At 61.9% G+C, this 10,261-nt stretch overlaps 1 protein-coding gene across 2 annotated transcripts in view; it reads right to left on the bottom strand.

Annotated features, from left to right (window-relative positions):
* LOC119972178 (arf-GAP with GTPase, ANK repeat and PH domain-containing protein 3-like) overlaps positions 1-10,261 on the bottom strand; it is a 965,193-nt gene that overhangs the window by 400,408 nt on the left and 554,524 nt on the right. For both annotated transcript variants that reach the window (XM_038808502.1, XM_038808500.1), the window contains exon 10: positions 9,666-9,770. In XM_038808502.1, coding sequence (XP_038664430.1) covers positions 9,666-9,770 — 105 coding nt within the window. The remainder of the gene's footprint in view (positions 1-9,665; positions 9,771-10,261) is intronic.

Here is a 10,261-nt window from a genome sequence, read left to right on the forward strand (position 1 = left end):
TAAACGATAAAATATTAAAGCATGCCACTGTGCAGAGAGACTTGGGTGTGCTAGTGCATGAGTCACAGAAGGTTGGTTTACAGGTGCAACAGGTGATTAAGAAGGCAAATGGAATTTTGTCCTTCATTGCTAGAGGGATGGAGTTTAAGACTAGGGAGGTTATGTTGCAATTGTATAAGGTGTTAGTGAGGCCACACCTGGAGTATTGTGTTCAGTTTTGGTCTCCTTACTTGAGAAAGGACGTACTGGCACTGGAGGGTGTGCAGAGGAGATTCACTAGGTTAATCCCAGAGCTGAAGGGGTTGGATTATGAGGAGAGGTTGAGTAGACTGGGACTGTACTCGTTGGAATTTAGAACGATGAGGGGGGATCTTATAGAAAAATTTAAAATTATGAAGGGAATAGATAGGATAGATGCGGGCAGGTTGTTTCCACTGGCGGGTGAAAGCAGAACTAGGGGACATAGCCTCAAAATAAGGGGAAGTAGATTTAGGACTGAGTTTAGGAGGAACTTCTTCACCCAAAGGGTTGTGAATCTATGGAATTCCTTGCCCAGTGAAGCAGTTGAGGCTCCTTCATTACATGTTTTTAAGGTAAAGATAGATAGTTTTTTGAAGAATAAAGGGATTAAGGGTTATGGTGTTCAGGCCGGAAAGTGGAGCTGAGTCCACAAGAGATCAGCCATGATCTAATTGAATGGTGGAGCAGGCTCGAGGGGCCAGATGGCCGACTCCTGCTCCTAGTTCTTATGTTCTTATGTTCTTATGTATCGGGCCAGAGAGGGGTGTACCAGACGGGTAACTGTGGTTGTGGCCAGCATCTCAGTGTCCTCAGTTGGGGAGCTTTCGCCTGCGGTCACAACTGGGACCGAGCCTGGTGGTGACGGCAATAGGGGCGGTCGGGCCAGCAGCGAGCCTGGTAGAGCTGTGACTGTAGCGGGGGTGGGGGGATTGTGGGCTGTTCGGCGAGGGTGGGGGGGTTGTGGGCTGTTCGGCGAGGGATGTCCAACATGTGACTTTGAAGGTGATCCACGTGGCAATTGGATTCTCGTCCTTGTGCCCTGAGCTTGTAGGATACCAGCCCGGTGGTTGCCAAGGTGACACATGGGACCCAAACAGCCCCTGGCCAAAGTTTAAGATTTAATCCTCGTCGTCGGGGGAAAATGAGCGGGCTAGTGGACGCAACCAGTGCCGATCTCCGGAGGACCCTCCCACCTAGATCAGGGATGGCCAAGCCTCAGGTTGTTGCAGAGTCGCCGGCTAATCCAGTGGTCCTCTGGTGCGACGTCCACTGTGGCATGCAGTGTCAGGCGAGTGTCCCAGGATCCAGCCGTCAGCTTCTTCATGCCCAGCTTCAATGTTTGGAACGCTCTTTCGGCCAGTCCGTTTGAAGCCGGGGGGGGGGGTGGTGGTGTAGGGAGCAGTCCTCACCTGGCAAATCCCGTTGGCAGAGGCAAACGCTGCGAATTCCGTGTTTGTAAACGCCGTGCTGCTATCGTGCACCAGTCCCTCGGGGAGTCCATGTGTACTGAAAATTAGGCGTAGTTGGCCGGGGCGGTTGTCGCCTGCATCCGCACCACTTCCAGACAATTAGACTGAGCGTCTATCAGAAGGAGGAACATTGGCCCCTGGAAAGGGTCTGTAAAGTTGATATGAACGCAGGGCCAAGGCCTTGTGGGCCAATCCCAAGGCTACAGCTGGGTTTCTGGGGGGTAATCGTTGGTGCGTCTGACATTGGGGCATCATTGAGCTACTAGTTCAATGTCCACGTCGATGCCGGGCCACCAGACATAGCTCCGGGTGGGCATCTTCATTTTAGACACTCTCGGGTGTTCGTTATGGAGGTCCAGCACATCCACGCTCGGCAACCACCATGTGGGTGCCCCAAAAGAGCAGCCTGTCTTTGATGCTCAGTTCTTGCATCTTCCCCATATAAGCTTTCAGGTCCTCAGCCAGAGCCCGGTGTAGGGCCCCATACGGCACCACGTGCCTGACGTGGGGGAGCTGTGGGTCGGTCTGGGTCCAGCCGCGGATGCGAGATGCCGTGACCGACAGTGAGTCCATGAAATGCAGGGCAGCGATTTACCTCATTGGCTGTGGCAGGAGTCAGTGGTTTAATGGGCAGCAGTAGGCGGCTCAGAAGGTCCGCATGGAGTATGTGGGCCCCGGAGCGGTGTTGAAACATGTAGTCACACGCTGCCAGTAATAGTGCCCAGGGCTGCCTGCGGACGGAGGCTATGGGAGGAATCGCTCGGCCCTCATTGTAGAGCTTCAGAAGGGGCTTGTGGTCCATCTGGATGGTGAGGTGGTGCCGCAGTTGTTCTTTCTCCCCCTGCGTGTACCGTTTCTCCATGTTGACCAATGTCCCAGTTGCAAACGTGATTGGTTGCTCAGAACCATCTTCATTACGTGGGCTAGTACGGCCCCGACGTCGTAAACGGATACGTTGCAGGTCAGTAAGAGTGGCCCACACGGGTCAAAATGGCTAAGCCGTCTTGAAGAGGAAAGCTGCTGTTTTACTCTGGCAAATGCTGCCTGTTGCTCGGCACCCCAAGCCCGGAGCTGTCCGTTATTGACTACTCTATGGAAGGGAGCCAATATCGTGGCCAACCCTGGGAGGAAGTGCTCATAATAGTTGACCAGCCCAGGAAAGCCCGAAGTTCCGTTGGCCCCCCCGGCACTGGGCTTGGCGGATGACCTGGACTTCCTTCCCCATGCGGTGGAGACCGTGACTGTTGACGCGTTAGCCGAGGTACACCACGGCTGGGTTGGAAGATTCACTTCTTAAAGCGGAGGTGGATTCCAGCCGCTTCAAAGTATTGGAGCACTTCTGCCAATTTGCAGAGGTGCTCCTGGTCGGGCAAACCAGTTATCAATACATTGCCTAAGTAGACAGTCACACGTGGTAACCCCCACAATACCTTCTCCATCATCCTCTGAAATATTGTGCATGCTGTGGAGAACCCGAATGGTAGCCGGGTTACTGATAAGTGTCCCCAGTGCGTGTCAATGCTGATGAATCTTCTTGACTCGGGGGCCGGGACCCGCTGGGGCTACGCACGGTTCATATCTACCTTGTTGAGTGTAAATCCACCGCTGAGCTTGGCATTCAGATCCTCGATCCTGGGGACTGGATAACAGTCCAAGTGTGATACCCAGTTTATTGTAATTTTATAATCCCCGCAGAGATGTACCCACTCGTCGGGCTTTATTACTGGTACGACGGGCGCCGCCCAATCGGAAAATTGTACTGGTCTTATTATTCCCAGATTCTCCACCTAGTCCAACTCCGCATCTACCTTTGGACACAAGGAATATGGAACGGGGCGGGCACAGAAATAATGTGTTGGACCATGAGGTCCTTGCTTATTTGGGCTTCAGCACCCCGATGGTCCAAACCTTCCTGGAATATGGTCAGAAATCTGGCTAATATGCCTTCGGGGCCATGTGGGTGCATTTGGCAAACCCTTTGCCAGTCTAAGCAGAGGTGTCAGAGCCAGTTGCGTCCCAACAGGCTCGGGCCACTCCCATGTACAACGAACAGTGATAAATCTGCTGCCTGACAACCATATTCAACGGGGACTGTGGTCGTGCCCACAATAGTGAGAGGCTCTCCCGTGTGGGTCGCTAGCCTTGGGTTGGTATCCTGGAGAGTCAGCCGATGAACCCCGGACTGTATGAGGTTGACGGTGTGTCGACTAATGACAGATAAGGCTAACCACTGCGTCACCGGGCTGCCCTATCCTTCCTGAAGTGTGACTAGATCTGTGTCCTAACCTGTTGCTGAATCCGAGACAAGTAGAACACAGAGACGATCGTAGGAATTAGGAACAAGTTTTATTTCAATACAATTCCAATGTGTCTCCACTCCCCTCTGGGTCTCCTTCCCCGATCTAGGCCGGGGATCGACTTGTAGAGGGAAAACCCCACCCCCTTAAAAGGGACGTTCATGTTCCAGGGAGGTCATGGGAAATTGTGTGGTCCAGATCCTGGAACCTCCATTGGGGTTACTCCTCCCCCCACCGCCCCTCCCTCACCCTCCCCCTCTTCAAGTCTGGAGCAAAGTCCACATCCATGGCTGAGACCCCATGGGGCCTTTCGACCTTGCAGCATCAGGAGGCATACATGGGACCGGGTGCCATAACAAGCGTGTCGGGGGCAGCAGTGCTGGTGCGGTCACGAGAGCCGGCACTGGCACCTCTGTTGGTGGCAAAAAGTTCATCCTGGTTTCCGAGTGGATGCTAGGCGGTTCTTCATCCGGCATCTCGGTGCCCTCAAAAATGACCTTGAGATCCTCAACAAACTGCGGAGCGGGGGGTGTGCGCTGGTAACACAGGGGCGGAGAAGCTGGCGGAGCGGAGACGGCGGTGAAGCCGGCGGAGCGGGGACGGCGGTGAAGCCGGCGGAGCGGGGATGGTGGTGGTAACAGGGATGGTGGTGAAGCCGGCGGAGTGGGGTCGTGGTGAAGACAGCGGAGCGGGGACAGTGGTGAAGCCGGCGGAGCGGGGACGGCGGTGAAGCTGGTGGAGTGGGGACGGCTGTGAAGCCGGCGGAGTGGGGGCGGCGGTGAAGCCGGCGGAGTGGGGACGGCTGTGAAGCCGGCGGAGTGGGGACGGCGGTGAAGCCGGCGGAGAGGGGACGGCGGTGAAGCCGGCGGAGCGGGGACAGCGGTGAAGCCGGCGGAGCGGGGACGGCGGTGATGCCGGCGGAGCGGGGACGGCGGTGAAGCCGGCGGAGCGGGGACGGCGGTGAAGCCGGCGGAGTGGGGACGGCGGTGAAGCCGGCGGAGCGGGGACGGCGGTGAAGCCGGCGGAGCGGGGAGGGCGGTGAAGCCGGCGGAGCGGGGACGGCGGTGAAGCCGGCGGAGCGGGGACGGCGGTGAAGCCGGCGGAGCGGGGACGGCGGTGAAGCCGGCGGAGCGGGGAGGGCGGTGAAGCCGGCGGAGCGGGGACGGCGGTGAAGCCGGCGGAGCGGGGACGGCGGTGAAGCCGGCGGAGAGGGGACGGCGGTGAAGCCGGCGGAGCGGGGACGGCGGTGAAGCCGGCGGAGCGGGGACGGCGGTGAAGCCGGCGGAGCGGGGACGGCGGTGAAGCCGGCGGAGCGGGGACGGCGGTGAAGCCGGCGGAGCGGGGAGGGCGGTGAAGCCGGCGGAGCGGGGACGGCGGTGAAGCCGGCGGAGCGGGGACGGCGGTGAAGCCGGCGGAGCGGGGACGGCGGTGAAGCCGGCGGAGCGGGGACGGCGGTGAAGCCGGCGGAGAGGGGACGGCGGTGAAGCCGGCGGAGCGGGGAGGGCGGTGAAGCCGGCGGAGCGGGGACGGCGGTGAAGCCGGCGGAGCGGGGACGGCGGTGAAGCCGGCGGAGAGGGGACGGCGGTGAAGCCGGCGGAGCGGGGACGGCGGTGATGCCGGCGGAGTGGGGACGGCGGTGAAGCCGGCGGAGTGGGGATGCCGGTGAAGCCGGCGGAGTGGGGACGGCGGTGAAGCCGGCGGAGCGGGGACGGCGGTGAAACCGGTGGAGTGGGGATGCCGGTGAAGCCGGCGGAGTGGGGACGGCGGTGAAGCCGGCGGAGCGGGGACGGCGGTGAAGCCGGCGGAGTGGGGATGGCGGTGAAGCCGGCGGAGTGGAGACGGCGGTGAAGCCGGTGGAGTGGGGACGGCGATGAAGCCGGCGGAGCGGGGACAGTGGTGGTAACGGGGGCGGCGAAGACGGCAGAATGGGGACGGTGGTGGTAATGGGGGCGGCGGTGAAGCCGGCGGAGCGGGCATGGCGATGAAGCCGGCAGAGCGGGGACGGTGGTGGTAACGGGGGCAGCGGTGAAGCCGGCGGAGTGGGGACGGTGGTGGTAACAGGGGCGGCGAAGACGGCAGAATGGGGACGGTGGTGGTAACGGGGGCAGCGGTGAAGCCGGCGGAGTGGGGACGGTGGTGGTAACAGGGGCGGCGAAGACGGCAGAATGGGGACGGTGGTGGTAACGGGGGCAGCGGTGAAGCCGGCGGATTGGGGACGGTGGTGAAGCCGGCGGAGCGGGGATGGTGGTGGTAACAGGGATGGTGGTGAAGCCGGCGGAGCGGGGACGGCGGTGAAGCCGGCGGAGCGGGGATGGTGGTGGTAACAGGGATGGTGGTGAAGCCGGCGGAGTGGGGTCGTGGTGAAGACAGCGGAGCGGGGACAGTGGTGAAGCCGGCGGAGCGGGGACGGCGGTGAAGCTGGTGGAGTGGGGACGGCTGTGAAGCCGGCGGAGTGGGGGCGGCGGTGAAGCCGGCGGAGTGGGGACGGCTGTGAAGCCGGCGGAGTGGGGACGGCGGTGAAGCCGGCGGAGAGGGGACGGCGGTGAAGCCGGCGGAGCGGGGACAGCGGTGAAGCCGGCGGAGCGGGGACGGCGGTGATGCCGGCGGAGCGGGGACGGCGGTGAAGCCGGCGGAGCGGGGACGGCGGTGAAGCCGGCGGAGTGGGGACGGCGGTGAAGCCGGCGGAGCGGGGAGGGCGGTGAAGCCGGCGGAGCGGGGACGGCGGTGAAGCCGGCGGAGCGGGGACGGCGGTGAAGCCGGCGGAGCGGGGACGGCGGTGAAGCCGGCGGAGCGGGGACGGCGGTGAAGCCGGCGGAGCGGGGACGGCGGTGAAGCCGGCGGAGCGGGGAGGGCGGTGAAGCCGGCGGAGCGGGGACGGCGGTGAAGCCGGCGGAGCGGGGACGGCGGTGAAGCCGGCGGAGAGGGGACGGCGGTGAAGCCGGCGGAGCGGGGACGGCGGTGATGCCGGCGGAGTGGGGACGGCGGTGAAGCCGGCGGAGTGGGGATGCCGGTGAAGCCGGCGGAGTGGGGACGGCGGTGAAGCCGGCGGAGCGGGGACGGCGGTGAAGCCGGTGGAGTGGGGATGCCGGTGAAGCCGGCGGAGTGGGGACGGCGGTGAAGCCGGCGGAGCGGGGACGGCGGTGAAGCCGGCGGAGCGGGGACAGCGGTGAAGCCGGTGGAGTGGGGACGGCGGTGAAGCCGGCGGAGTGGGGATGGCGGTGAAGCCGGCGGAGTGGAGACGGCGGTGAAGCCGGTGGAGTGGGGACGGCGATGAAGCCGGCGGAGCGGGGACAGTGGTGGTAACGGGGGCGGCGAAGACGGCAGAATGGGGACGGTGGTGGTAATGGGGGCGGCGGTGAAGCCGGCGGAGCGGGCATGGCGATGAAGCCGGCAGAGCGGGGACGGTGGTGGTAACGGGGGCAGCGGTGAAGCCGGCGGAGTGGGGACGGTGGTGGTAACAGGGGCGGCGAAGACGGCAGAATGGGGACGGTGGTGGTAACGGGGGCAGCGGTGAAGCCGGCGGAGTGGGGACGGTGGTGGTAACAGGGGCGGCGAAGACGGCAGAATGGGGACGGTGGTGGTAACGGGGGCAGCGGTGAAGCCGGCGGATTGGGGACGGTGGTGGTAACAGGGGCGGCGAAGACGGCAGAATGGGGACGGTGGTGGTAACGGGGGCAGCGGTGAAGCCGGCGGAGTGGGGACGGTGGTGGTAACAGGGGCGGTAGAGCGGGGATGGCGGTGAAGCCGGCGGAGCGGGGACGGTGGTGGTAACAGGGGCGGCGAAGACGGCAGAATGGGGACGGTGGTGGTAACGGGGGCAGCGGTGAAGATGGCGGAGCGGGGACGGTGGTGGTAACAGGGGCGGCGGTGAAGCCGGCAGAGCGGGGACGGTGGTGGTAACGGGGGCGGTAGAGCGGGGACGGCGGTGGTAACGGGGATGGCGGTGAAGCCGGCGGAGCGGGGACGATGGTGGTAAGGGGGATGGCGATGAAGCCGGCGGAGCGGGGACGGTGGTGAAGCCGGCGGAGTGGGGACGGCGGTGAAGCCGGCGGAGTGGGGACGGCTGTGAAGCCGGCTGTGAAGCCGGCGGAGCGGGGACGGTGGTGGTAACGGGGATGGCGGTGAAGTCGGCGGAGCGGGGACGGTGGTGGTAACGGGGATTGCGGTGAAGCCGGCGGAGCAGGGACGGTGGTGGTAAGGGGGGTGGCGGTGAAGCCGGCGGAGCGGGGACGGTGGTGGTAACAGGGCCGGCGGTGAAGCCGGCGGAGCGGGGACGGTGGTGGTAAGGGGGGTGGCGGTGAAGCCGGCGGAGCGGGGGCGGTGGTGGTAACGGGGGTGGCGGTGAAGCCGGCGGAGCGGGGACGGTGGTGGTAACGGGGATGGCGGTGAAGCCGGCGGAGCGGGGACGGTGGTGGTAACGGGGATGGCGGTGAAGCCGGCGGAGCAGGGACGGTGGTGGTAACGGGGATGGCGGTGAAGCCGGCGGAGCGGGGACGGTGGTGGTAACGGGGGTGGCGGTGAAGCCGGCGGAGCGGGGACGGTGGTGGTAACGGGGATGGCGGTGAAGCCGGCGGAGCGGGGACGGTGGTGGTAACGGGGATGGCGGTGAAGCCGGCGGAGCGGGGACGGTGGTGGTAACGGGGGCGGCGATGAAGCCGGCGGAGCCAGGATGTTTGAATCAATGGCTGCCGTATATGGCACACGGCTTCGGAGATGTCCACGTGGTGATTACACTTGCGGCCCTGTGTCCGCACTCGCCAAGGAACAGGACTTGTTTTTGCCAACACGACACCTGGGATACAAGTGGCTCTGTTGCCGAAGTTCCAGAATGTTCCGCATCTCCCGGGGTGAACTCGTTCAGTGGCCTGTGACAGCGTGTGTCCGCCTGGGGCTTGGCCTGGTCGCAGCGGATTTCCCTGCTAAGGTCCGTAAAGATGAGAGACGAACGGGTGCGGGGACAGTGACTCATCACCATCTCGGCTGCCGTGATGTCCGTCGCTGCATGCATGGCTGTCCGGCAGCAGAATAACAACCTTGTCAAATGGGTCGCCCAGGATCCCCATATTTGCTTCTTCATTCCGAGCTTAAAGTTTGCACCGCCCGCTCGGCCAACTCATTTGAAGCTGGGTGCTGGGGGGGGGGGGGGGGTCCGGTTGGTGGGCACGAATGCCGCGCTTGTAATCGCCGCACCATTTTCCGATACAAGCATCTCGGGTATGCCACGCGTGCTGAAACCGTGCTTGGGTTTCTCTATGGTGAACCCTTCTGCATTGTAAATTCTATGCTAATCTATGTCAGAGGCTGCAGACATATCAAGGAGGATGAAGAGGGTAAACATATGGGGAAGGTGGCGTAGTGGGGTTGTCACTGGACTAGTAAACCAGAGACCCAGAGTAAAGCTCTGGGGACCCAGGTTCAAATCCCGACACTGCAGACGGTGAAATTTGAATTCAATAAAAATCTGGAATTAAAAGTCTAACGATGACCATGAAACCCTTGTCGATTGTCAGAAAAACCCATCTGATTCACTAATGTCCTTTAGGGAAGGAAATCTGCCATCCTTACCTGGTCTGGCCTTCATGTGACTCCACACCCACAGCGATGGAGTTCACTCTTAACTGCGCCCCCCCCCCCCCTGAAATGACCGAGCACTCAGCTGATGGGCAACAAATTCTGGCCCACCCGGCAAACCCCAGATCCCAAGAAGGAAAGAAAAGCACACCGTGATCACAGTCACTCAGTACGGATGCTGCTCAGAGCCATTTCAATGCTGTGACCAGGGAGACCAACACTCAGCTTCATTTCAAATCTATTCCGTGTGCCCGTGGTCACTTTAAGACTGAGGTTGAATATTAAATAAGCTGAGATTGAGACTTACGTGTAAACTAGGATGGTAGGTCAAGACACCATTATCACAGAGTGTGACATATTTCTTCTTCCATTCCTTGTTGAGTGACTTCCCGCTCCTCTTCAAGAGAATCCCCTATTGAACAAACCCAAAATGACAACTTCAGGAACAAACAACAGCATCTTTTTCTAACAGCAAAACTGCAGCATATCGTCTGGACACTGTTCCGCCCCCCCCCCCCCCCCCCCCCCCCGACACACACAAACCCCACACTGCACCCGGCACACTCCTGCTATTCCCGGAGACTAGCGGGAGGACTCCTAAACGGGGTTTGCACCGAGCACGAGTCCCTAAAACTGATTTAAATATGCAGCCGGTTCAGGATCAGTCTCCCAGCCTCTGGGGTTCACCGGCCCATTGGCACAGCGCGAGGCCAACCTGAATTAGTGTTTGTCTCCAGCAATGGAAACCAGATGTGGCGACCACTTCAGGGGGCACGAAGGCCATTGGGAACAGGGAAGGACAGTAACTTGGCAGTGCCAATGTGGCAACTTGCAGCGGTGTCTCTGGTTGGCAGTGCCCGGGTGTCAGGGGTCCTGCTGGGGCCAGGCAGAAGGGGGGTCATT

The sequence above is a fragment of the Scyliorhinus canicula genome, chromosome 10 (assembly GCF_902713615.1).
Source record: "Scyliorhinus canicula chromosome 10, sScyCan1.1, whole genome shotgun sequence".
Lineage (NCBI taxonomy): Eukaryota > Metazoa > Chordata > Chondrichthyes > Carcharhiniformes > Scyliorhinidae > Scyliorhinus > Scyliorhinus canicula.